The following is a 27,741-nucleotide window of genomic DNA, read 5'->3' as shown; positions in this document are numbered from 1 at the left end:
GTAATAAGAAACAGGCTGCAAGATATTTAATAATTTTATAATTTTAGCTTGTGGCGTTTCTTTCCCAACTGCTTATAACATTTAGGATCGCCCAATAAATCAAGCTTGATTACTTTTGAACAAAAGACCCTTTACTACGTAATATGGATACAATGAAAAATGAATATTGCAGCCTCGTAACATATACTTATTTTCGAACATCCCTAACAGGTCATTTCGACGCGTTCCAACTACGAGGGCGGGTTACATTTTATATTACATATTATATAGAAATACTCAGCTTTAGAATATTTTCTTTCCTTATCTAAAATCTTTATATGGTAGCTGTTAAACTGAATCAATGTTACATTACATGTTATAACTATTTTCAGTAACATCCACAAAATAGCAGCTGGGTAAAGATCTCATACGTTATAAAGTAAGAATATACGAAGTTTTCAAGCTAGGCATTAAGCAACATATATTGAATAGACTGACTTTTATGAGCCGAGATGGGAGATTAGATATTAAGTGGTACTGAACATCGCAGGTAAAAATACGAACAAATAGGTAACTTCCGCTTTTTTCACATGATTATATATCTATAATTTATATATCCATAATTCATATAATGCTCGCCAGTGAAGGAATGATTTATTGCTACATACGTTTATACTATAACCGTCCACCGTAGAAATTCATGGTGAAATGAAATACAAATCTTCCCCTCACCAGGTAAGAGGCCTTCTCCCAGCAGTGAGGTATTCACGGTTTTATTTTTATGTTCCGTTTTTTGATCATCAAATATTAAAGCAGATTTTTTAAGACACCCTTAAGTGCACGTGTCTGGAAAATTATACAGTTTATATTTGTATATCGCGACTGAAATAATGCCAGCGTCCATCTAAAGTTCATGGCACTGACATTTACAAGCGTAAAGTTGGGTGCGTCTCAAACGTTCCACGGTCGGCAGTGAGTTATAAAATAAATAATTTTACTACAGTCCAATTCGTCTACAAATAAAGTTCATAAAAACAACCATACACCATTATTATAGCAGTTTCCGTCATATTTTAATTATGGCGCTCCAATTGTCTTAATTTAACCTTTAGTAAAAATGTTCTGTATGCGGTTAGGTGTGACAGACAGATTTAACATGATTTTTTAACTTTATTATGCAATTACGCGTCTGAAGAAATTGGATTGAAATCGCTAACACAATTTGCCCTCAATATGCAAGAGGTGTATTTAATTTTAGGAACATAGACACAAACACACAAAGACATCCATATAGACGAAATTAAACCTTAAACAATGAAGATTATATTATGATTAAAATTCAGACACAACTATAACAACTTCAAAATCCTCACTCATATTTATATAAATTAACTATACAATCATAGTAGACCTAGTCTTTGATGCTTTTACGACGTAGGTACCTTACGACTAAAATTTTCCCTCGAAAATGGCCTATAATAATATAAATTACGAAATTGTTTGGTATTCAAAAAAAATGTCGGAACAAACAAACGTACTGAATCCGCATATATATTACAATAACGCGAAAAGTACATTTCGGCATAATTAGGTATTCGCTATACGACACGAGAGACGACGAACCCGGATGCATACGTGTAATGTACATGATTTCAACAGCAAGAACGTTTGATACCAACTTACTTGATGGTAAGCCTGAGTAGGCACCAATCGCTAATCACATATTATATCGCAAGACAGCAATTTTTCATGTGCTTAATGTATATTAATAATAATAAATGTGGTGTTCGGCGGTAAAAGATAACATGATTACGACAAAAATCTTGCACAAGTTTACTAAAAGCATCTATGGACTGCAACTTTTTTTTCAGCTCTAATAATATTAGTAGTTTGTGCATGAAACCCGGAAAAGAACAAACAAACAAACAAACAAACAAACAAACAAACAAAACTTATTTCTGTTATTCTTATATACCGAAGATTATTGATTATTCTACGTGACTACGTGAAGATTATTCTACCACCAAACATCAATACTTATTATTGTTGTGTTCCTTTTTAGCCTTTTAAGTGGGAGTGAGCCAGTAACTGTAACATGCAGTAGCATAAGGGACATTTCCCTTTATGTCATGGCCTAACAATGGCCTAACGCATTTTTTTTTTCAAATAAGATTTCTCTTGATCCATTGATGAGCGTAATAACGAAACAAACTATTCAACTTTATATATATTAATATATATAAAATATGGGCCACCTGATGGTAAGTGGTCAACAACGCCCATAGACATTGGCATTGTAAGAAATATTAACCGTCGCTTACATCACCAATGCGCCATCAACCTTAGGACCTAAGATATTATGTTCCTTGTGCCTGTAATTAAACTGGCTCACTTACCCTTCAAACTGGAATACAACAATAACAAGTACTGCTGTTTTGCGGTAGAATATCTGATGAGTGGGTGGTACCTACCCGTCTGGGTACCTACCCAGACGAGTTTGCACAAAGCCACCAGTAAATACAGTCACAAGCCGATTGTAATTTCATTAGAATATATCATAATTGTTTTCCTCTATCTATACAAGCGTCGAGTATAATCGGTTAAAAGCAGCCGATATTAGAATTAAATGTACCCCGCAAACAGTGCACTCGCTGTAATGAGATTCGCTATAGCAAATGTATCGTCTAGAGGGGTTATTTATATCTGTCGCCAGGTGTCAGACGGACGAGTAGAAAAATGTTTACCATTTCTACTATTCTCAGAAACTGTTATTTTTATAGACACATTTTTGCATAAATCTAGACTATGATTTATTTTTAGAACAACGACCAAATTATGTATTAATTATTATCATATACTCAGTTTATAAGCTGTCCGGTACCGGTAGAATAAAGTAACCCCAAGTCCAAAACTATCTCAACCCGCAGGCGTCACAAGAAATGATGGTATTTTTAAGCATATTCAATCGAGCACATTAGCGCCTCATCCTTATGGTTGCGGGGAACTAACTAACTAACTATCAGCAAAATCCTAAGGAGGAGTGGCGTCAGGAAGACCGTAAAAATCTGCCAAATATTTTACACATAGTGCTGATCCCAGCTAAATGGACGAAATGGCAAGCAAGTTAAAAGAAAAATTATGAAATCTGAATGAAATTTATGTAGCTTGAAAAAAAATCATCGATGGCAAATGTTGAGGCGACTAATTAACTAAAACTGAAAAGATGTCTGTTGAAAAGAATATACAAAAAAATAAGCGACTACATTTTATCAAAGTATAAGTATAATATAATCTACAAATACATATGAATAATAAATAGTAAGGAAGCAAATGACAAAATAGAAACATCAATTCAAAACAAATGTTTGCGAGGTACATTTTTAATCACGAAGCCGCCTCGAAATTTCCGCGTCAGTTTACGAGGATTTAAAAATTTCCAAGATGTGAATTCGTGCAAGGAAAGCGCTGTGTAAATAGCGGGCAATCCTTTTCACCCGCGGCGCATTCAGCTCCCTTTGTAGAGACATTTGAGCTAGGGCTAGCGCACAGCTAGGGCTGGAGGCTCTTTAATTATTCCCAACCTGCCGGGGGAAACGATCGGAGAGAAAGGGCTCGTATAGCTTAGTGTTCCCTCGTCTATTTACTAAAGTCTTGCCGCCAAAGAAATCAGTAACCCAGCCCTGTAACTTTCAATTACCAGTAGCTAAACTTCAATAGTTTGCCACGGTAACTTTAATATATATATATATATATATATATATAACTATATATATATAACTTAATTATTAGATTGTTTAACAGTATTAAAAATTACATAGATTATATAAAAACTTGAAATAAATAAATATGTTCATATTTATTTATTTTACTTAGCTCTACAGTGTAAACAAAAGAAAAAAAAGGAAAAACCTAAAAAAGTATTTGGGCTCGTCCGGGATTTGAACCCGGGACCTCTCGCACCCTAAGCGAAAATCATACCCCTAGACCAACGAGCCACTTGGATAGACTGTCGAAAATGTTGATCAGATTTGACAACTCGCTTTGGTATGTTAATAAAATATAATTGTATATTTTTTACACCCATGTTTTGTTTTTTAAACACGAAAGCAACGATAAAAAAGTACATAAATTTAAAGCATGAAAAGAGAGTTAGTCATCGAAACTACAGCTCCATCTGTTGTACAGTAGTGCAAATACGATACTAACACAGCAGTTACAACAAAATTACGAAGAGCACAGCCACGTTTCGAGAAACATTAATACGCAAAACTTCAATTAATATCATAAACATTTTATAATAACTTAACAAATTGACAAAATATTTTAAATATACTGAATATATCGCTTGCTTGTTACCTGTCATAATATGTGGTGGTCGGTGGCAAGTAAATTATATTTTAGTTATTTTTTTTGGTTTAATTTATATTACGAATTGAAAAAAACTCTGTAATACTAATCAAATTTTATGTCAAATTTAATGAGAATTCGACCCACGTTAACGTGTAAATATGATTTAACAAAAATTCAAACTTTCGCATTAAATTAATTATATAAGTGATTTAGTTTTTATTTTTATAGATAGGTAGCGATATTGATAATTTTATATCAATTCGTTTAAGTGAAATCATGCCTTATCTATGATTCCCTCTTAGGATCACCAGATGACACGTACTGAATACCTACGCTTGAAAATATCACAAACAAAAATCGTCTCTAGTACATTATGTAAAAAAGATCTGATTTCTTATTAGGAAAACAAATTAAAATAAATTGAATTTTATTTTATGAAGATAGCTTGAATAAATATTTAGACACTAAAGACACCAGTATCAAAGATTACATAATCTTAAACATGATTGATTATAATAATAATAAAATCCTGGGACATTTTTCGCACACGGCCATCTGATCCCAAATTAAGCTTGTACAAAGCTTGTGGTATGGAATCCAGACAACTGATATACTACATTTACGACTTTTCTTTTGTAAATATGATATGAATACATATTTATATAGATAATTATACCCAGACTCAGGCAAACAGATATGTTCATGCACACAAATGTCTGTCCTGGAATCGACCCCATAACCTTCGGCATGAAAGGCAAGTATCTACCAACCACGCCAACCGGCTCGTCAAATTCGTCGTCCTCAAGTCGATTATTTATAAGTAAGTTTAATATTTTGTGAATTTTCAACTGCCTGATAATTTAATTATTTCTATATTATAATAATATAATCGAATCGAATTAATTTAAGCTAGGTCATCTATACTTTATAAGTAGTTCCATTTTAAATGTAAAAATAAATCTTATTTTTTAAAACAAAAGCAAACCTACCAAAGGACTTGTTGAAAGAATAAAAAATATTTTTATATAATGCATCAGTGCTATAATTTAAAAAAAAACTCCTTTGCAACTCTCCTTACATAGCTCATCGCGCTCTAATCGTATGAATGTGTACCATAAGTTTTAATTTTTAAGTATAATCCTGTGTAATCTCATAGATGCACACATCTCACTTTGTAAGTGGAACGAATACGTGCAAAGAACTTTAAGAGGTATATTATCTCTTGCCAGACGTCTCGGTATTTATTACTTGGCTACAGAGAAACCAAAAAGGTAATAATATTGTTAGCAAATTTAATTTCCTTTTAAGTCAATCTTAAAAAAAATTATCCTATGTAGTATCATAATCTTCAAGAACTATTAATTGTAGTTACGACTTATAACCATGTCAGAAACAAATTAACATTTTTTTTTTCAAAGATATACGATAAAAAAAATATATATTTATTAAATAATTATTATATTTAAACAACCTTTATTAGTATGCAAATATGTCCAACAATTGTCAGTAGGTCGAACGTGTCACGAAGTTAAAACAGAGCCATGATGACCCAGGGCTCTCTCGAGACTTATTGATATTGGTTCGCAACTAATAATTCCTGGAAGCTACATAAAAAGGTCTTTGTTTGTAAATAAATGTATGTCAATTGTAGAATTAAAATAATTAGGATCGTTGTCTGTTTATGTACTTTAGAATTTACATCATTTGACTGCCTCTTTGGTGTAGTGGTTTGATGTAAAGCCGCAGACCCGGAGACGGACCCCAGGACGGGTTCAAATCCAAGGTCAGGCCCATAAAAAGTTATTAGGTTTTTCTGTCAAAAAATTCTCAATAGCAGCCCAGAGTCTGGAAGTTTGAAGTGTGTTCATTCCTGTGCCTCGGAAAGCACGTAAAGCCGCTGAACCTACGCTTGAACTTTTTCCGATCGTGTCGGATTGCCGTCCCATCGGATTATGAGTTAGGGAATAGAGTGCCACTGTGTTTGCGCATACACTTGTGCACTATAATATCTCTTGCGTAGCTGGCTAATCTCTCTTGAGGTTGGCTGCCTGGAGGACATTATTAGTTTAAAATTTAGATAACTAGCTGTGCCCACTGTCTCATCCGCGTTCAATTTGGATCACACAATTGATTAACGTTAATGGTTATAGCTAGTAGGTTGAAGCTATACAGATAGCAACTAACTCAATAACAGTAGTCTTTATATTTATATAAAACAATTCAGAAGCTGAAAAAACTGCTAATAGAACTTGTAGGACGCTCAGCCAAACATAACATTCAAACTTTACAAAATAGAACATAATAAAATAGAAAATTAAAATTTTAATAAATAAAACTGATAGTTCACTACTTGCTCTGGATAAAAACTATTCAAGAGTAGATATGTATTTGCTTTTATTAAACAGTTATGCTAAATATACGAACTTAAATCTTTTATGCGTTGAAGTGCGGGGATAATGTCATGGAAACAATTTTGTATATTTTAATCTTTGAACCTCAGATTTTTACCGTCTTCGAAATCGTAAATGTAACGGTTATATCTAAAATTTTAGAAATGATAAGCAACAATACAATGATAAATATCTTCAAAATATATCATAAAAATAGTAGATAAAGAGGTATATTTGGTACTCACTTAACTTTAACATTAACATATTAAAGCTTCACTTTTAACTAACAGTAGAGATAAAATGTATTTTAAGAGTTTTTAATATTATAATTATGAAAATAAATAATAAAATATAAAAAAAATTTAAAGACACATTGACGATAAAAAATAAAAAGACGGGCTCGTCCGGGATTTGAACCCGGGACCTCTCGCACCCAAAGCGAGAATCATACCCCTAGACCAACGAGCCGCTTATTAGACTAGTGAATTATATGATCTTACTGGCCTTCATGTGGTATTGATTGAGAATAGTTTAAAGGTTATGTCGTATTTGAATTTAATTTTTAATTGATATTATTAAAATACCGAACGTTTAACAGTAATGAACATTCGCAATTTATTTCTAGAATGTTTTTATATATATTTTATAGATAAAGTTTAAAGGACATTTTTTAGATAAGATCGAAGTTATTATCACGTTTATAAAATTGGGTACAGGCATGCTATCAATTTTATTAATATATAAACAAATATACTACATACAAATTGTATTTATCGGTTTTTATAATTCGAATGTTGATGCAAATGCTTAATAAATACGTCAATCAGTCTCACAAAACCAGATTTTAAACAACTTCTCAAGGTAGGATGCCAATTAATTGCTAATCTCTACAAATACCGATTATTAATATTTTTGCATGGCAAATTCATCAAGTCGGTAAAAGGTATATGATATAATATTGTTAAATCGATTATATGCAGAACTATACTAGCAAATATCTTATTAGTTCAAAAAACAGTCCAAAATTCAAATTCTCATATGGCTTATAACATTAACACAAAATTTATATTTTTTAGAAAGTTAGGTAGATTAGCAATAGTTTTTTTTATCTTTCCCATTTATGATTTAATATAACCTAGCTGTGTTATAAAATTCAACAATGTTTTAATTGAAGTAAATATTAAGACGACAAACATTTTTTCTTTTAAGAAATTATTTAAATATCTATATCTATTTACCAAAGGCAAAAGGAACAAGTAGCATTGAAATTATTTTGAGATACAAAAAATGTATTAGAATACCATCTCTTAGGTTAATTGGAAACTACATTAAGAAAAAATACTTTGAAGTTTCGCTATTCCCCATTAGATGGCGCTGCAAAACTTTAATCATATCCAACCCTAATTTTTTTTATATTATATTATCCATTAATTTTTATGTGTTTATATTTTTCAAAAACAAAATTATAAATATTACCATTATAAAACAATATATAATCTTTTGTACATTAGATAGCCTAGTACTAAAAGTAAACAAGCTGACTTACCCATTACTCCAAGCTGCTGAGGAGAAAGAGATGCAGCATCACCACCAGAACCAATAGACCCAGATGCCATTGAAAGCCTCTCGCTGAAGCCCAGTGGACTACTGCGCCCCCCACTGCTTGCAACAGATCCCATACCTGTAGCATAAATTATATTGATTTTAAGGGCTTATATCTAAAGGTAATTAATTATTATGAACATTGATATATTATTAGTTATCAGTACCTCCATTAGGACTTCTCATCCTTGACAGTCTTTTGTTTATTGCCCTTTGTATCCTTGGATTAAAAATTGGTTTTGCACGTCTTCTTGCAAGATATCTTGAAAGGATGCCTACCACCATTGCACTTGTACCAACCACTCCTAAGCTCCATAGCATAACCTATAATTATATAAAATCTTAGAGAAATAAATCATGATCTTGACTTTTTTTACAGTAATATTATCAATGTATGTAACATTACCAGAAATATTTATCTATGAATTTAATAATTTGCAAATAAATGATAAATAAATAAATTTGTAATTTTCTATTAAATTTAAGCCAATATACATTGAATCTTGGTTTATAAAATAAATAGAAAAATAAAGATAGGAACGGAATTTTATTTGATTGTATTTCAAAGTTTATAATAAAATAAAATTTTACCTTTTGTGATGTTGTCAGCTGAATTCTATATGATAATACTTGTTGAAAATGCTTTAATTTATCGAGAATAGGACTGGCATTTAATATCTGTTGCATTTTGCACTTAATTCACTTAAAAATATCAAAAAGTTTCTTGTTTTCACTGATTTTAATTACAAGTTAAATCCACTTAGGTTATCTGTCACATGCCACTGAGTCAAAAATATATCAGATATATTTTAATTTGTACCACATTAATATCCATGCCAAACTATAGAAAACGTGTCAGTCCTAGTTCATTTTCTATAAGTCCATTATTAGTTTTACTATCGTATTCACACAAAGTATTATTTCTAAATTAACTTGAATATTCCCGGTTACTGATTGACATGTAGAGTTGACATTTGACTTTGACAATATTCTTGTTCAGAAAGATTTTGGATTTCTGTATTTATGAGCGTTGTTTTGATTTTTACGTGTAATTTATGGCGCATATTGATTGCTTGCAATTAAATGGCATTAAAAAAGTAGGCCATAACAAGATCTGAGTTAAATCATTATATGTCCAACTTTTTTCTATGCGGCCAACACTGTCAGACGTAAGCAAAATGTAATTAAGCAAATTAATGATTAACGATTACGAATACTGACGTATAATTTATGAATAAATTATACTATTCTTGTTTTTTTATTCTTTTTATTCTGGTCCACGCCTCTGGTGACCCAAGAGCTGGCGCTTATTTAGTCCAAAGGCTAAGTCTAGCGGTGCAGAGAGGCAATAGTGCCAGCATCTTGGGTACAATGCTACAGGACAATCTTTTAGACGGCTATAAATTTGTAATATGTTTTTTTTTTTATTTAATTTTGTATATTATAAAAATATCTGTTTATATTTTACTAATAGGTTTTATTGTATATATATCATTGTATAAGAAATTATAATTTTTAAAAAGACGCTTGACATTAAAGGAAGTCCAAATAAACATTAATTTCTTTTATCTTGACAAATATTATATAAATTGTCACTTTACTATGTACAATTCTTTAAGTTAATTGGCTAATGGCTAGCCAAGTTTCCTTTTGATTTTGTCTTTTATGTATCAATTGCAAATATGTAATCATTTATTACGATTGCAGTATAACGAAAGAAATAAAAAAAATAAAGTAAGCTCGCTGTTTCCCGAGCCCAAGAACATCACCCTACAGACTCTTTAGAATCAATCAAAGTTAATCTGTAATCGTGATTAATAATTACACTATGTACTCGTAATCGTTAGACATTAAACTGATTCCATTTGGTATTACTATAAGTGTGCTCATAATTAAATTACAGTGCTTGGATCATGATTGCTCATTATTATGTATAGTATGTATACTGTATCATATGGTATGACCTTAAGAAGGTGGCGGGCACCAACTGGATGCGGAAGGCGGAGGACAGGGAGTTTTGGCGCACCTTGGGAGAGGCCTTTGTTTATTTTATGTTGTATTTCAGCAGTGGACAGTGATTGGCTGTTGATTGATTGATTGATTGATGTACACTGTAATGCTGTTGAATTATATTAAAACATGACTGCATATTTCAATATTTTTATCCTCCTGGTCCAGCAGCGCCATCTAAATTTCATTCATTTTGTTGGACTGGTATCATAAGCCCAAACATACTCCTCCACACTCTATAGTAAGACCCTAAGAAGTGTCAAATTTTGATCTGTCGTTATAATTGTCATTAATGTCATTTAGGCATAAAAAAATAGATAAAATAGAAACAGACTAATTCTGAAACTAAATTCGCGCAACAACACATGTTTCTTTTTGTGTTTTTATCTCACATCTTTCTTCGTTTGAAACTATGGAGAAACAAAACATTACGATTAGAGTCATTTAAATTTTGAAATGGAAACTTTAGATCCAACATTACAAATAACTATCGAGGACCTCCCCGACGAAGTATTAGAATTCATATTAGGCTTTTTACCACCATATAAAGATTTACAGAATTGTATGAGTGTTTGTAAAAGATGGTGTGGTTGTGCTCAAAGTAAGTGAGTTATAACATTTAAAACAGAAGGAACATCAGAAGTGTTTAGTCATATTATTGCAATATAGGTACTACTTATTAACAAAATATCTCTCGATTTTTTGCAGATGTCTTACATAAAACGTCTATAAAATTAATAAAAGCTGTAGCAGAGTTCAATATATTGTGGAAGAATGTAACAGCTACAGACATAGTGCCTACAATAACAAAGAGATTTTCTCATGCAGCATGTATACTTGAAAACAATATGTATATTTTTGGTGGCTGCACTACAAATGCGACATCATTTAATGATTTGTGGAGATTTGACTTGTCTAAACGACAATGGATAAGACCACTTGCAACAGGCACATATCCTGTTCCCAAAGCATATACAACCATGGTTAACTATAAAGATTATTTAATTGTTTTTGGGGGTTGGACTTATCCCTCCCTCTCACAATATTATCAAAATGTCACAATGTTTAATGATATCCACTTTTACTGTGTTAAATCTAATAAATGGATATTAATTAATGCAACAAATCCACCACCTCCTATGGCAGGGCATTCCGCATGTATGAAAGATGATGAAATGATAGTATTTGGTGGCTTAGTAATGTCACCTGCTCAGATTTTCCAAATGCAATGTTCAAACGATATATGGGTATTAAATTTGTCAACATTTAGTTGGAGAAAACAATCAACAACCAAGCCTCGACCATCTCCACGCTATGCCCAGTCACTCATTAAGCTGGATTATGACAGACTTATGCTATTAGGAGGTGTACAAACTTTACAAAATCGCTTTGTTTATAGTGATTGTTGGATACTTACTATGAAAGGTCCTATATGGACATGGAAAGAAATAGCTGTTAAAAATAAAGAATGGGCTTCTGCTAATATATGGTGTAACCCAGCCTGTAGGGTTGGGGACAAAATTGTAAGTCTGAGTAGAAGTAGAAATGGATGGAATAGTGCTAAGCCTTTGGTGACTTCAGCTGTTAGGTTATCAAACCATAATAGGGAAGGGGCACCAGTTTCTGTAAGAGTTGAACAAAGTTTACAAAGACCATTAGATAGAGACCAAAATATCAATGGTAGACGTGGAGTATTACCTAGGCAAAGAATTCCAACCAATGAACCAACGGCTGGACCGAGTAATGAAAATGATCAAGCTCCTAATTTAGGCTTAATAAATACTAATCAGGATGCTAACATTGCTAGTTCCAGTGGGGAAGGGAGGCAAAATAACACATTTGATATATCAAAAAAAGAATCAGCTCTACGAAGAAGTAAAAATAAGGTTTGCTACCAGTTTTATATTTATTTATTTTATAATATAGACATATCTTGTACTAATTAATTCTAAATTAATTACAGAATAAAGGAATGAAAATAGTCAGACAATTACAAGAAGCTAATAAATACAGGATGGCTGCTTTTGCTTGTGATTCCACTGGTAGTAATGCAGCACCAGAAAATGATCTCATTAATCAACGGCAAATAGGCCATTTAGAAAATAGGATACAGCCACCTGCTGATAATCCTCAACAGAGACCTCCCGCTATAAAGAAAATCAAACGAAATACTCTTGCAATGCATGTTTTGGATATCTCTACAGTAGTTGATGGAAATTCTTTAAATTTTGTGTCATGGTTATGTCCCCGTCTTGGTGAAATGCACGGTGCACCGGAAGAGTTGGTTATGTACTCTTTAGTTAAGGGGAATGGTGAATTAATAATGTTTGGTGGTGTACACAATGATATAAGTATTTTAAACTACTCTGAACAACAGAACATGTATTCAAATTCATTACATTTCATTTCTCCACCTAGAGACATAATTTAAAATTAATCAATAATTGCTTACTTTCTCCATTCATTTAAATAAATATTTTTCTACATTGTGTTGTGACTATAGCTAAGGCAATCGATTTCTTATTTCATGTTTTTTGTTATAACAATGTTATTGTGTTGGTGTTTTCAAATTGGATTTGATATTTTTTTAAGTCTTACCAAATTCGAGAAACTGACATCTGCATGTTATATATTTGCACTTATGTATGGTTCATGAAATAACAGTATACATTACAATATAAATAATATTTGCTTCAAGTGGAAGAAGGCTCTTTTAATCTTTATTTCATGCTTTATCACTGAAAAGACCTCTGAGAACGACCAATTCAACTTTTAAATAGTACAGACAGTTAACAAACAAGTATAAGGGTATAAGTTTAGAGAGAAATATCTCAAAACAATTGTTTCCATAACATGTATAATATCATTGTTTACATATGGTATAGTTTATTGGATTCTGGTAAACAAATCACAAATAAGCTATATCCTTAATATGTAATATATATTTTTTAGAAAAAAAAGATGTAAAAAATTAGTTTATGCTATTGAATAATCTGAAAGTATATGTCACACATTTGCTCTTGCATATCTGATACTAATATAAGAAGTTATTAAAAATAATCCTTTGTATGAAATACTAATTCCTTTAAAAATATTTATTGATTTAATTTAATACTATTCAGTTCAGGCTAATAAAATTTAACTATTATATGAACCATAAGTGTTCATAATATTATTGGTATGAGCTTTTCCAGTATCACTTACATTAGTTATCTAGGGATATTCTACATGTTAGCGTGTGTTATTTTGTACTGCCTTCTTAAATAATTTAAGTGAAACTGGAAATTCTTATTTAATAAATACAGGCTAGTACAAGAATTAAAACTGCCAATTAGTCTATAGCCTCTGTTTGTTTTCAATTAATTTACAAAGACATTAAAATACAACTTTTGATTTGTTTTTAATATTAATTTCATATAATGTTGATATAAAAGAGTTGTAAAAATAGGTTGAATTTAATAAGCAGAATGCAACTTGCTACACTTGTCAAATAATACATTTCTAATTAAATTAAACATAAACACATTATTTCTGTGATTTTCTTGTAAATAGATAAATTGCTTTTGTATAAAGTTGTTGCTAAGTTAAGCTTGATAAATTAAACTTGTTTTATTATTTAAATTAAAGAATATATTTTTATTATTTAAAACTTTATTCCTTTTCTGGAAGTAAACCTCCAAAAACAGCAGCTGGTATGTCTTTTTTCTGAACAGGAGCCACCTCCTCATCATCATCTCCACTGTTTTCAGATTCTTCTTCATCAATGTCAATTTCATCAGGATTAATAACCTTATCATTTTCTTTAAGACCTTGAGTTTCCCCTCTAACAAACAGTATATTACCTTTGCTTTGAACTGCCATTTCTGCAGCCTTTGCTTCTAGCATTCTCATGCCATCTTTCATACCTGGAGCAAGATCAGATACTGTACCAGCAGCTTGCGCAGCTGAGCTTAACATCTGGGCTGACATCATGTTTACTTGAGTATTATATGTAGCTTGTACACTTCTCTTTATCCTGAGCATTTCACGCATTGTATCCTCATTTCCATGTCTGACTTCGAATTCTTTCCAAGTGTTCCAGAATTCAGCTGTAATACGGGGATCACACATTTGGCTACAATGTGCATAAATAGCTCGAGCCCTGTCTATCTCTCCAAGTTTTGTTTCCATTTCCGAAAAACGTATACACATTTCTCTTGCTCTTTCATCAGGAAGAGTTTCAATGGCTTTTTCGTATATTTGTCGCGTTTTTGGAACACCATAGATCTCAGCAGCTTTTTTAATATAAATGTTAAACATTTCAAACATTTGCTCCGGAAGAACTGCAGTGGCAGCTCGTTCATATACAGACATTGCATGTCTAGCCAAACCATGTTCTTCTTCTAACTTAGCATATAATAAAAATATTGATTTGGCAAACTCTGGTGGGCAGTGTTCAAGGCATTGTTCAAATAGATCTCTTGCTCTTTCAAGTTTTGATCCTCCATATCTTTTTAAAAACTTAGTCAAATATGTATTCCAAATATCATACACATTTGGCCATTTAAAAAGAGCTATTCCTTTTTCATATGCTCTAAAAGCTTCTTCGAAATAGTTATGTTCTTCCAAAAAAAGACCATAGTTTATAATTATTTGAGGTGTTGCTATTTTTAAATCAATAATGTGATCATAAACAGCTTTACAGGATTTATATGTACCAAAACTTTCCTCTAAATCAGCATACATAGACCACACTTTTAAAGATTTATAAAGACGCATTTGAACTGTTTCTTTATCATCATGATAAGCAACTTTTCTACTAGGTAAAACAGTAGCTCTTTGCATTAATTTTAAGGCTTCTTCATAGTTTTCATGTTTGATTTCCATTTCTGCCCATTCACACCAAACAGATGCCAGGTCTTCAACTTTAGCATAATTTACTTGAGTTGCTTTTTCAAAAATCAATCTTGCATCATCAATTTGATCATTACTTTCATAAAACTTTGCAAATCCAACCCATAAAGTATATAATTTTCCTACTGCTAATTTGGGGTCAACTGTTTGAACAGCTTCTGTATATGTATCAATTATTTCATGGGGTTTTCCTTCATAAAGCTTTACTCTTTTATGCCACTCAGCAACATTATGTGGATTTTGTCTCAATAGCACAGAATTCAGAAGAAGTAATCGTCTCTCCATTAAATATTCAAACCTTGCAAGTCTTAGTTCTAAATCAATATCATCATCTTCAGTAGGATTCGTTTTCTTAGCAACTTCTTCCATTTTCTTACTTAAACTAAGTTCTTCAAATTGAGCATAGGCATCAAAGACTTGGGTGAAATCTCTTACAGTTGTAACAGTTTGTATAGATTCTTCATAAATATCTCTTGCTCGTTCAAACAAACCACTTCTCACATAATAGTCTGCTAAGGAATTCCATAGGTGGCCCAATTGGTCTGTATAGCGTCTAAGCCCACCTCTAATTATAGCGTCAACATTCAGTGAATGAATTTTATCAGGATTTTTTGAGATTAGTTCACATAACTCATTCCAGAGTTGATGATTGGACTTTCCATGCTTTGATTGAAAATTTTCATTATTTACAAGCTGAGCTAATTTAACAGCTGCTTCATCTAACTTTTCTATAGAAATTAAGTAGTCAATATATTCCTCTGTATCTTCTGGACATAACTTAAGGTATCTTCTAAATACTCTAACTGCTGTTTCAGGGATGTAATGTTTCTTTAAAAATTTAAGATACAGTGGCCAGATCCTGTGGTGTTGAGTAATAGGTAAAGCCCTTAAAGCACTGTCAAATGCTTTTCTTGTATTAGTTATTTTGCACTGGTCAGTTAGAAAGGTACAGTAATCCATCCATATTCTAGGCATTTTGTGCATGAAAACTAAAGACCTTTCAAAACAATTATTAACATCATCATAAGCAGGATCAGTTACACAGCGACCTCTTATTTGAGATCTTCTTAATTTTAAGTAATTGTACCATAATTTGAAAGAGCCAGGTAGTTCTTTAAGAGCTCTTTCATAAATCATATTAACTTCATTTTTAGGTGCAGCTTTTTTATGTTCTATATACCTCAGCCAATGTTTGACTGAAAAAGGATTCCTTAATATTTCTTCTTCATATGGTAAATCTTCTTCTGTCTGAAAAATTTAATAAGTTAAATTAAAAAAAGTTTTGTTGTCATGTAAGTAAAGTAAAGTAAGCAGCAGTTATAACTGATATTATGATTTTTGCTTTTTGGAATCAATTCCAAAAAATTCAGTAATCTGAAATTATGTCAACATAATTTCAGATTACTTGCTAGACATTTTAACTTATAGGGACAAACTATCTATAATCAATTTATGCGAAATTTAAGACGTTTCTGATACCGAGAAGGCCGTTGTGACAAAATCATATTTAGCCTACCAAAAAGTAAAAATACAATACTAATCATCTAAACAGAAAAAATAACATTAGTAAATAGATACGATCACATAACATATTTGTAGTAGACATGTGCAAAACAATATATAACTTACGAAAAATATATCGATTTCTTTTCCATCGAGCAATGGCATTTTGATTTTGCTTTAAATCCCTCAAAATAAAATAAACAGAGCAGCCAATTATATATTGATATTGTTTTTTTAACAATTGTTTAAAATATATGCCTTAAATAAATCACAACAAATATGAAATAATTAAAAAATATTATTGATGCTAATGATATTTAGAATAGGTTAACTTAACAATTTCAATCCGTCGTCTGTCAAAATTAAAATTGTCAATAAAGGGTTGCCAAATCTTTCTAAAAATTTTAATCATAAAATATTAATCGGCATCACCCGTTTTCTTGTTAGGTTTTAGGAATAAAAAAAGTAGCCTATGTCCTACCAACTGCTTATTTTTCAAATTTATTTTTTACTTTTAAATAGGTATTTAATTCTCTTGTTTTGTCCACTATAAATAAATTTACACGAATAAATATTTCTTTATTGTGATATTGGTTGGCAGCATTGCTCAAATAATCTGTTCTACTGTTAGTCTGTTACCTATATAGTATCTACTAACTTCGTATCTTGGCAGTTGGCACTTGGCACAATAACGCCATTAACCTAAATATTAAAAAAAAATTAAACCGATGTCGATGACTTACAATCTATATTAAAACAAATAACATATATATATATAAAGTAGTACATAATTAAATAAGTAAAATATTTGTACTTGTAATTAAGAAAAGTTATTTTCTTTTATTATTATTCTTTGTGTAAGGGGATGTGTTTTTTTAACAAACGCTTTCGGTGAGACCAATGTATTTTCACTATAATGTCAAAACAAGGAAAAAGAAAAATTACTGTGGAGTTACCGAAAACGAAAGACCTATCGAATAGACCTAGTGTGTTTGAACGTCTCGGTACAAAAAAATCATCGAGTGCTAAAAAAGTAACAGAATATTGTAGACAGTGGTCTCAACACGGCAGTTGCGCTTACGGAAAAAATTGTAAGTTTGCTACCACCCACACTTTAATAAGTCCATCAAAGCAACGTGCAGCAAATAAAGATACTGAGCAGAAACGTCTTGTGAAAGATGATGGTAAGAACCGACTGCATTCTACAGTAGTTGTTAGATCAGGTCGAAGCCCTGATGGTGAGATAGACAACTGGGACCAAAATGACTTAGAATATGCTGACACAGATGTTCTTGAGAAAAGAAGACAACAGTTACAGCGTGAATTAGAGATACAAATGAAAAAAGACTCAACTAAAGATATGCGTAAAGAGAAAAAGAAAACAGTATCTAGCTCATCTTCATCAAGAAGCTCTACATCATCTAGTGTTTCATCATCTTCCTCAGATGGCAGTAGCTCATCTTCTTCATCTGGCAGGTAACAGATCAATTTTACTTAATTACTTGGTTAATGGTGTAATATGTCTGATATAGGGTTGGCTTTAGAAATTCGAAAAATGTGGTTGAGGGGTACGGGTGGAGTGTACAACCCCCCTGTACCATTCCCCTCTTGCAGAAACCCATGGTTACCGAGATATTCATGATTAGTTTTGAGGTTTAGTCACCTCTGAACTATCATTTTCTATGCTTGCTTTTCACGCCAAAGGTTGTGGGTTCGATTCCCACCCAAGACAGATATTTGTGTGCATGAACATGTCTGTTTGTCCTGAGTCTGGTTGTAATTATCTATATAAGTATGAACTTACCTTCGATCACTAATAAAAACTAGATACACAATCAGCTTAAAAAAACGTCCCCACCAAATGAGCACCCATTTGAAAATTTGGGTGCTCTTTTAATTTAGTACCATTCGGATGCACCGACAGTAAACATGTCTCAGTGCTCATTCAAAAATGCAGAAATCACATGTCTAGGACACTGAAAAGGGATGGAGTTTCATATTTTCGGTAAGTATTAATATTACCATTATATAATTGTTATCACTGTATTGTAAATAGTATAATATATATACTGTATATAATAGTAATAGTATTTCGTCAGGAAATCTTCGAAAAATATTTTTAAAAACTAAACACCTCGATATATAAAGCATGACAATTGTAAAGACTTTTGATAAATGTGTTATTCATACTATTGCCATATTACCCATTTGAATTGTTCAGGTTACATAGGTTGCTTCTGTTCCATTTGATGGAGACGCTGTTGATGATGCTGATATTACTGGTGGTAGAGCTTTGTGCAAGCTCGTCTGGGTAGGTACCACCCACTCATCAGATATTCTACCGCAAAACAGCAATACTTGATATTGTTGTGTTCCGGTTTGAAGGGTGAGTGAGCCAGTGTAATTACAGGCACAAGGGACATAAAATCTTAGTTCCCAAGGTTGGTGGCGCATTGGATATGTAAGCGATGGTTGACATTTCTTACAATGCTAATGTCTAAGAGCGTTGGTGACCACTTACCATCAGGTGGCCAATATGCTCGTCCGCCTTCCTATTCTATAAAAAAAAAAAAAAAATAATTTATTTTCTTTTTTGATTATATGAAAAATATAATTATGCATTTAATTTGTTTAATTAACTTCTTTATTGTTCCTATAAATATAGTAGTAAAATATTATTGACTTAAATTTTAACTGACTAAGTAGAAGAAGATTCTCAATTTGAATCGATTTTTATTTTATGTTTATACACCGATTATTCCTTGACTAATGAACAGTTTTGAATCATTCAAATTTATTTTTGAAAGATTATAATAGGCTCTGAAATGAGATGTATATGAACAAAACTGACTAAAGCCAAGTTTTTGTTTTTACTAGACCATCTAAAGGCTTGGCATCGACTCCAAAGTGAGAATTAAAAAGTTATTGCAATATTCTTGCTTAGTCAGTTTTGTTTCTTGGTATTATTTTTGACTACATGTGATTAAATTGATGATAAGAGATTATATAATGGTTTTTAGCTTTCCTCTAGATCCTGTGCCGTGTGGCGAATGGATATCTGTTATAATAGCATGTCAAAGATGCGAAGAAATCTTTTAACTGACCCAATGAAGCATTGTTTGTTCAAAGCATTTTTTAGAAAGTGATAAATAGGTAACTATTTTATATTTATTTTATTTATATTTTGATTTTGTTGATTGATTATGTGAATAAATAATTTTGTCTATATTTATCTTGGTTTCATTGATTATTAATGTCCTTCCCTATTAATAATAAATTAAGTTTATAACACAAAACACACCTTTGACATATTTACGAAAATAAAAAATTGCTTTTCAAATTTGAGTATGAAAATAAATATATTGAATAGTTCGGCTCAATTCAGTCCTTGTGCTAGCGTCTAGCCTACCTCGTAAAATTTATTGCCTTTTTTACCGTTTTTTAAATTCTACTTTAAGTTAACACGTAAGGTTGAATTTGTAATGTATGTACCAGCTATTGTCGTTCGAAATATGTGTATGCAAATATGTGTATGAGTTGTGAGTACAACTTTAAGTGATGATCTTATGATTGAATTTGCATTAATGTGTTTTTGTTTCGACTACAACTACATAAACACATTAAGGGACAGTTTTAAAATGATTTTTGTGCGGGACTGTGTATCTAGTTCTTATTAGTGATCGAAGGTATTTACAAAAGAAAAATAGTATATGTAGTATATCAGTTGTCTGGTTTCCATAGTACAAGCTCTTTACAAGCTTAATTTGGGATCAGATGGCCGTGTGTGAAAAATGTCCCACGATATTATTATTATCACTTATACCATATGTAATGGGAAATGGTTTAATTTTAGATTAATTTATAACTATCATAATATAAATATAATTACATTCATTTTAGGGATGCTAAAAGAAGATTCAAAAAAGGCAAATTAAAAAGAAACTCCAGTTCTTCATCTGATTGTGATATTCCAACTAAAAAGAAGTTACTAAAAAATGACAGTCTAAAGAGAGATAAAAGTGAATCCAAAAAAGTATTAAAAAAAGATGATAGGTTAATAAAAAAACATGAAGCTACTAAAAAGAAAAATCTTTCGAAAGCCATTGGTAAAAAGTCTTTATCTCCAGGCAAAAAATCAGGTGGCACACCTCCAATAACTTCTAAGAGTGTGGCTACAAAGAACCCTCCAAAACATGTAAAATCACCACAAAGGAAAGACAGAAATAGAAGTGCTTCACCTCATTCCTTGCGAGAAAAAGATAAAGAAAAGGATCGCTCTAAAGACAAAGAGAGAGAAAAAGAAAAGGAAAAAGACCGTGAAAAAGAACGAGATCGAGTGAGAGCACGTACCCGATCACCTAAAAAAGGAAAATCTAGATCTCCTCGTAGACATGGATCTCACCCTAAAGATCCAAGAAGGAAAGAAAGTTCTGAAAGGAGTAGACCTGTGTCACCTAAAAAACAAATAAGAAGAGAAGGTAGTCCAGAAAGACATAGAAAACGATCTTTAAGCAGAGACAGGGACAGGGGGCGCGACCACAAAGATAGATCGTTAGAGAGAAAGAAAGATAAACATGATGAGAAAGATAGACATGATAGAAAAGATAGGGGGCGAGACAGAAATAAAGACACTAAAAGAGAAGATTCAAAAAGACGTGGACGTGAGCGTGGTTTAGGTGGTAGTAGAGGGGACAAAGGGTTAGAAAAACCTAATAAACCAATGCAAAGATTACTCCCCCGACCGGAAGAACGGCTTGCTGCACTTGCTGCAATTTCAAACAGAGCTTTAGAAACTGATAAAAATTCTAGTAATTCAAAAGATCGACAGGATGTACATTCCGAAAGAGGCGGTCGCAAGCAAGACAGACTTGAAAGAGACCGTTCAAGCAAGCGAGAAAGAATGGACAGTATAGATAGAGAGCAAGGAGATTATGAAATAGGCATGGATCATCAATATGATCATGGACATAATATTGAACATTATGACAGAATTGACGATCGCTACGAAGGTGTGGCCAGAGAAGGAGATAGATCGCCTGGTTATAATATACAAGGTAGAGAAAGGCACTATGATACAGGTTATGATATGCCTGGTCCACCTAGAGGCTATCCTGAAGATGATGATAGGATGTTTGGTGAATCAATGGGAGATCCTCGGGGTGTAGAATTAGGTAAATGCATGTTTTTATTTTAATAATTGTATTTCGTAATTTAATCAATAAATTAAAATATTGTTTATATTATAGGCTATGATGACAGACGTCCTCATCGTGATCATTCCTGGGAAGGGCGATCAGGTTCCATGGACAGGGAGCGTAACTACATGCATTCACACAAAGAATGGGATAATGAAGACTACCGAGGACGGGGAGATTGGGGTCGTGAACGTCATTGGCCGCTACACAAACCTCAGGTACTGTTTTCATATCTGATAATATCTTGTTAATAATAGTGGACTGATGACCAAATTTCAATATTATTTTCGCTATGTATTTTACCAGAAATATTTCTTTGTACATGTATTATTAATTTTTTTCTCTTTAGGTGAGTCTCAGTCTGCAGTACTTTTACTGGAATGAACCAATTGATTATCGCAAAAGAATTTTTAAATGTTGTCATATCCTATCCCATATATTCCTTGGATGTCCATATCCCCATTTTGGTATGCCATATAAGTTTTAATGTTTCAATGTGAATGAGTGAATTGTGTAATTTTGTCAATGTCACATGTTTTTATTTTTAGATGAACGAATGGGATGACAAAGAACAAGACGTTGAAGCTTGGCATCACCGTGGACATCCAGGTGGTCCTCACCGCGGTCGTATGCATGGTATAATTTATTATCTATGAAGTTTGTACATATGCACTTTAGTCTTGATCCTGAACTATTGTCTTAATTATGATTATAGATCAATATAAAATTTGCGATTTTGATAGAGCTAGACAGTTTAAATTTAAACTGTTGGGCCTTACTTATTGACATAATTTTCTATTAAAAGAGATTTTGTACTTTATAACTATTGAACAAAATGTTTTTCAATATAGATGATTATAATCGGGGAGGGAGAATGGACCATGGAAGAAACGAAGGTAATAAAAGACGTGTTCCGAGAAACGAAACTGAGACTACAAAAGAAATTGCACCCTCCACACAGACAGCAGCAAATGTGCCATCAGAAGAACAGGAGGCAGAAGATAAACCTATTCCTGATGATCTAAGTGAGATCAGTGATGATCCCGATGATATTCTTGAACGAGAAGATGTAAGAATTTAAAAATTAATATATTATTTTTAATTGAAATACCAATTATTTAACACATGTGGAGTTAACATTTGTATCTATTTCAGATGGTTGATCAAAACATTGATGAATGCAGCCAAACTGGACAACCCCTTGAAGAAGGAATTTTGAAACCAGAATGTTCAGAAAAAGATTCAACTCAGGTATATTATTTTACTTATAAGCATAAACAAATAAATATTAATTACAAAATATTTCATGATCTATTCAATTTATATTTTCCTATAGGATACCAGCGGAGCTGGAGAAGAAAAGGATTCTCAGGAGGGTAAAGATGAAGAAGACGTCTCTAATTTAGACTTTGAAGAAATATCTGATGGTGAATTAGAAGAAGAACGAACACGAGGTAAACTAAAAACAAATAGCTTATATAAATACAATAACATTCATAAAAAAATTGGTAGTGAAAATATATTTATTTTTAATTTCAGCTGGTTTGGGCGATGCGCTTGGAGTAGATTGGGCGAGTCTCGTGGCAGATGTTCATAGGCGGGAACAAACTGCTCCTGCAGGAGGTGCAAGGGATAGGTGGAGACCAGAATGTGTGCTGTCACGAATTGGGCTTTCTATTGACATGGCTGGGAAAGAAACAGTTCAAAACATAATACAGCAGAATGCAAGTTCCTGTCAGTCGGAAAAAAGGACTGTTAAAACAGAAGATAATAATGATGAATCTATTTTAGTAAATGGGGAACATGAAGATAAAAACATTGTTAAACCTGGCTTACCACATACAGATATTGATAAATTACATCCAGTAGCTACTATTCAGGTAAATGATTTTAAATAATTTAGTAATTAACTTGATAGATGAAGTGTTTCATTTCATAAAGCAGAGTTGCATGGTAAAATTCATCATTATCTGAAGATGATTGTTACCAAGCAACTCTGATTATTCTGTTTCTCTGAAGAATCAAATCCTAAATGTGGCGATCTAACAGAGTACCAAAGTTATCGCCATAGCCCAAAGGATTAGTAAGCTGAAGTGGCACTTGGCTGGTCATATTTGTCGCAGAACCGACCACTGTTCAAGTAGACGTGTTCTGGAGTTGAGACCACAACTTGGCAAGTGTCCTCGATGGATCGAGTAGCCCTCCAGCTAGGTGGTGTGACGATAAATGTGCTTGGTAACAGATAGAAATTGAGACCTGAAGATCGAGCTCTTGGGTGTACCATTACCAGCAGTGGACGATAAAGGGATGCTCGGTAACAATGAATTGATAAAATAATAAAAATAATATTTCTTACAGGTGGCAATGGAAAAGCGGAAACGTCAAAGAGCTATTTTATTTGGGTCAGGGTGTGAAATAACTCGCGGACTAAGTGCAAGGCGCGACTTAGCATTGCGTCGGTATCTATGTCATTTACCAGTTGCAGAGCGCACTGGTCAGACACGTGTGGCCCTGCAGCCTTCACTTTTTCATGCAGCTCGTGCTTTATTTATGCAAGCACCTGTAACAGGCTGACACAGGCTTTATCTTAAACATTATACCTTAAAGTGAATCAAGTGATACTGACAAAGCAAAAGATGTTGAACTCTGGACCTTGTTTTCAGTTTATAATAATTATTTAAATGTAAGTTTACTAGATACAATATTATGTGGAAAATTTATATTTGTAAAAACTAGTATCTATGAAATAGAGATATTTTATTTTACATTTGTCTTAAAGAGGAATTACTTATAAGTTGTAGAAAAATATAATAAAGTGATCCTGAAACATGCTTATTTTTTATTTTTTTATTTGATCTGCAGATTTTGCAGTTGTTACTAATATAATTTTTCTTTCATTAGTTGGAATTATTATTTATATTCTAGAAAATATTGCAGAATCATAGTTTATAAGTACATATATGTATACTTTAATGGAGTAGGTTCTTACAAGCATCACCATTTTATTAGTTATAGCAGCCATCATAGGGTCTGAACATGGATTTTGTCAAGAAAAATATTTAATATGCAGCCATACTCTTAATTAGAATGAAAGTTAATTTAGTGCTTAATTCAACACCAGTAGTTTAAAAAATATTTATATCACGATTTGTCTTTCTTTATATTTGTGACATAGTCTATTAGAATTTTAAATAAATTCAAAGATGACTTTTTATAATAAAAATATTTTTTTATAAAATTAATAAAAATATTTTTTTATAAAATTAATAAAAATACAAATAAGTGAAAACAATACTCATTTTATATATTTGTCTGTTTAATACTTATGAATAGACGAAAAACTTCTGCAACATTGTTATATAACCACTATTTTGTTGTTTGTTTTATTAATCTAGTAGAAATGATACATCTGCTCCAGCTGCATATTCAACCTTGCTTTCTCCCCTAAAAACAATTGAATTAATTTATATGACAATAAGTATAAAAAAGTTTAATTTCTTTTTTTTCATTAACATCAGTTAAAAACATAATATTATTTGGTATAGTTCTTACTTTTTAAAAATCACTGCACCAGCAACACCCTTGAGTAATAAAGAGTTTCCATTTGCATGTAAAATACAGCCTTCTCTCAATCCAAGCACTGGGTTTGCATGTGGCATTTCCATATATTCACCAATTCGTTGGTCTCTTGTTTCACCCTTGTGTGTATCTGTTTCTATTTTGTCAATATAATGAGGGTTTATATTAAAGGGTACAATACCTATAGCTTCAAATGAAGGTGGATATATTATTGGCATGTCATTTGTTGTGTGGATACTCTTAGTAGCTACATTTGTTCCTGCACTACTTCCAATATATAATAGACTTCCACTATTCACTTTTTCTCTAATAAGATTTACTAAGTTATTTTCATATAATTTCTTCAATAAGAGAAAAGTATTCCCACCCCCAATAAAAATTGCTTTGGCAGATTTTATAGCAGTAGTTGGCTCTGGGTAAGTATGCAGGCCAGTCACATTAAAGCCCCATGGTTCAATAACATCTTTAATTTTCTTTGTGTAATCATCATGATTGTTTTGCGCATAGGGCACAAAAATTAATTGGGTGACTCCATTTCTAAAAATAAAAAAATATATTTTTACATTAATAATTCAACAATGTTTAACATTATTTAATACTTACTTCTGTAAAAAGGAAGAAATTTCTTGTTTAGCAAATTCAAGAAGCGAATATCCATGACAATTAGACGATGATAAAAGTAATGCTTGACGAGATATTTTCATTATTGTATATAATGCGAATTACGAACAAAGACTTATGAATGTGACTGATCAATGTGCTGTGCAACGTAAACAAAGATAAACGAATATAATTTCAATACAGCTAATCTAATAATCTTACGATAACTTTGTCAAATTATCTCCTATATAAGTAATTTATTATAATTATAAATCATATATTTGGAAGAACATTCTATATCCCAAACCTTTTATTTATTAAAATTAAATTTAGCATTCGGTATCAGTTTAATTTATATATTTACTGTTTATTTTCATTGTTATATTAATGAATACTGACATCTTGTCCGTATCATACTCAGTGATACCAACTCCTATAGAATATTCCCCCTTGGAACAACTTCAAATTCCTCTAAATATCGATTAAGAACCAATATTTTCTTTGTTGTACACTCGGTTTGAGAGGTAATTTCAAATACAAATTAAAAATACATTCAAGTAGTATAAAATAGCTGTTGTATTTATGTGGCTGCATTTTACACATTAATTAATAACCTAATAATATTAATGATGATAACAATGTAATTAAACCATTTTTATTTTTCATTTCAGTGACTAGAAATCGAAGCCCGGGCCTCTTACGTTTTGTATAACCACGCTGACCGTTGAGCTATTATTTAAATCTCAATATATTATAGTTTTTTGATATTTCAGTTATAGCCACGTTTGGAATTTATATTTGGTTTAGTTTATTGATTGAGTTGGAGGCTTAATATAAATTGTATAGAGTCGTACGTTTTTTTAAGGAAAAAAAAACTTGAATAATAGACCCCCTAAATATATGTACCTCTAAAAAAACCCGTGGACACCTTATTTCCCCCCAAATGTGAGGGAAACCCCCAAATTGGCATCACTGATCATACTGTTATGTCATATTTCGATAGCCGCAGTGTTCACAACCTAAAGCTAGGCCGTTATCGTACCAGGGCCGTAAAATTAATCAATTATCGTTCATCACGTTAATGATTATAATATACAAAAAAATCACAATAATATGTTTTTTATAGTATATCACTTGAAAACTAAAATAAATAAAAAATAATAATATATAAACAATATTTTATGTATTTATATTATATTAATGTCATTGATTTTGTTATCATTTAATAAATATTTTAAAACATTGTCAAGTTAGCAACATGGTATTTAAAAGCAATATAATTATAAGGTTAGGTAAGTTTTTTTAAATTCAATAATATATTCAAGAAAATTAACATACAATTTTTAAACTTTTTGTAAAATACAAACAAAATGCACAACAAACAAAAAATACGAAATATTTTAATGATCAAATTCAAATGAAAGAATTGCGCCATGAAGTGACAAGTGCAATTGTTCCTAAGAAAGAAACAAGCCAATAGATGGCGCTGACAGTAAAAACAATTGAAAATTGTTATTGGTTAGTGTCAATATCAAATTTTGCATCATAATGAAAACTATCGTACAATCTACGTACGATAGTAGTGTACCATCGTACATCGTACGTAGTTATGAAATGATCGTACTTGTACGATAAATATC

General features: G+C 31.8%; 5 protein-coding genes and 2 non-coding genes across 8 annotated transcripts in view; 2 read left to right on the top strand and 5 right to left on the bottom strand.

The window, feature by feature from the left end:
* Positions 1–9,252, bottom strand: part of LOC126781142 (mitoguardin) — a 50,601-nt gene extending 41,349 nt beyond the window's left edge. The window contains exons 1-3 of the mRNA XM_050505968.1: positions 8,913–9,252; positions 8,489–8,645; positions 8,266–8,400 (exon numbers count right to left, since the gene is read on the bottom strand). Of these exons, the coding sequence (XP_050361925.1) occupies positions 8,266–8,400; positions 8,489–8,645; positions 8,913–9,008 (388 nt within the window). The 5' untranslated portion in view covers positions 9,009–9,252. The remainder of the gene's footprint in view (positions 1–8,265; positions 8,401–8,488; positions 8,646–8,912) is intronic.
* On the bottom strand, positions 3,903–3,974 carry Trnap-agg (transfer RNA proline (anticodon AGG)). The gene has a single exon. It is a non-coding gene; the product is annotated as a tRNA-Pro (tRNA).
* Positions 7,116–7,187, bottom strand: Trnap-ugg (transfer RNA proline (anticodon UGG)). The gene has a single exon. It is a non-coding gene; the product is annotated as a tRNA-Pro (tRNA).
* A 1,392-nt stretch (positions 9,253–10,644) lies between the features above and the next one.
* LOC126781186 (F-box only protein 42) lies at positions 10,645–13,892 on the top strand. The gene is made up of 3 exons (XM_050506028.1): positions 10,645–10,932; positions 11,040–12,217; positions 12,295–13,892. Exons 1-3 carry the CDS (start codon positions 10,788–10,790, stop codon positions 12,760–12,762), a joined length of 1,791 nt encoding a protein of 596 aa, XP_050361985.1. The 5' UTR covers positions 10,645–10,787; the 3' UTR covers positions 12,763–13,892.
* A 72-nt stretch (positions 13,893–13,964) lies between these two features.
* On the bottom strand, positions 13,965–17,043 carry LOC126781185 (pre-mRNA-splicing factor syf1 homolog). Its single transcript, XM_050506027.1, has 2 exons — positions 16,854–17,043; positions 13,965–16,472 (listed from the first exon to the last, which is right to left on the bottom strand). Exons 1-2 carry the CDS (start codon positions 16,890–16,892, stop codon positions 13,983–13,985), a joined length of 2,529 nt encoding a protein of 842 aa, XP_050361984.1. The 5' UTR covers positions 16,893–17,043; the 3' UTR covers positions 13,965–13,982.
* A 366-nt stretch (positions 17,044–17,409) lies between these two features.
* LOC126781004 (zinc finger CCCH domain-containing protein 13-like) lies at positions 17,410–24,753 on the top strand. Its single transcript, XM_050505746.1, has 9 exons — positions 17,410–18,203; positions 20,628–21,898; positions 21,974–22,140; positions 22,471–22,558; positions 22,774–22,991; positions 23,078–23,173; positions 23,259–23,376; positions 23,462–23,802; positions 24,281–24,753. Exons 1-9 carry the CDS (start codon positions 17,644–17,646, stop codon positions 24,494–24,496), a joined length of 3,075 nt encoding a protein of 1,024 aa, XP_050361703.1. The 5' UTR covers positions 17,410–17,643; the 3' UTR covers positions 24,497–24,753.
* A 464-nt stretch (positions 24,754–25,217) lies between these two features.
* On the bottom strand, positions 25,218–26,481 carry LOC126781022 (probable alpha-aspartyl dipeptidase). 2 transcript variants are annotated; one of them, XM_050505774.1, is made up of 3 exons: positions 26,409–26,481; positions 25,475–26,038; positions 25,218–25,366 (listed from the first exon to the last, which is right to left on the bottom strand). In XM_050505774.1, exons 1-3 carry the CDS (start codon positions 26,435–26,437, stop codon positions 25,309–25,311), a joined length of 651 nt encoding a protein of 216 aa, XP_050361731.1. In that variant the 5' UTR covers positions 26,438–26,481; the 3' UTR covers positions 25,218–25,308. The 2 variants fall into 2 exon arrangements, with proteins under 2 accessions (XP_050361731.1, XP_050361730.1); XM_050505773.1 differs by lacking the exon at positions 26,409–26,481 and adding an exon at positions 26,105–26,396.
* Between the last annotated feature and the right edge of the window lie 1,260 nt (positions 26,482–27,741).

The sequence above is a fragment of the Nymphalis io genome, chromosome 3 (genome assembly GCF_905147045.1).
Source record: "Nymphalis io chromosome 3, ilAglIoxx1.1, whole genome shotgun sequence".
In the NCBI taxonomy this organism is placed as follows: Eukaryota; Metazoa; Arthropoda; class Insecta; order Lepidoptera; family Nymphalidae; genus Nymphalis; species Nymphalis io.
The sequence above is the reverse complement of the archived record's forward strand: the minus strand, read 5'-3'. Positions and strand labels throughout refer to the sequence as shown.

Coding starts and splice junctions, on each gene's coding strand:
- LOC126781186 (XM_050506028.1), top strand. CDS start 10,788: ATGGAAACTTTAGATCCAACATTACAAATAACTATCGAGGACCTCCCC. Junction 10,933..11,039: donor ATGGTGTGGTTGTGCTCAAA/GTAAGTGAGTTA, acceptor GATTTTTTGCAG/ATGTCTTACATAAAACGTCT. Junction 12,218..12,294: donor TACGAAGAAGTAAAAATAAG/GTTTGCTACCAG, acceptor AATTAATTACAG/AATAAAGGAATGAAAATAGT.
- LOC126781185 (XM_050506027.1), bottom strand. CDS start 16,892: ATGCCATTGCTCGATGGAAAAGAAATCGATATATTTTTC. Junction 16,473..16,853: donor AAGAAATCGATATATTTTTC/GTAAGTTATATA, acceptor TAAATTTTTCAG/ACAGAAGAAGATTTACCATA.
- LOC126781004 (XM_050505746.1), top strand. CDS start 17,644: ATGTCAAAACAAGGAAAAAGAAAAATTACTGTGGAGTTACCGAAAACG. Junction 18,204..20,627: donor TCATCTTCTTCATCTGGCAG/GTAACAGATCAA, acceptor CATTCATTTTAG/GGATGCTAAAAGAAGATTCA. Junction 23,803..24,280: donor ATCCAGTAGCTACTATTCAG/GTAAATGATTTT, acceptor TATTTCTTACAG/GTGGCAATGGAAAAGCGGAA.
- LOC126781022 (XM_050505773.1), bottom strand. CDS start 26,205: ATGAAAATATCTCGTCAAGCATTACTTTTATCATCGTCTAATTGTCAT. Junction 26,039..26,104: donor ATTTCTTCCTTTTTACAGAA/GTAAGTATTAAA, acceptor TTTTATTTTTAG/AAATGGAGTCACCCAATTAA. Junction 25,367..25,474: donor GGTGCAGTGATTTTTAAAAA/GTAAGAACTATA, acceptor AATTGTTTTTAG/GGGAGAAAGCAAGGTTGAAT.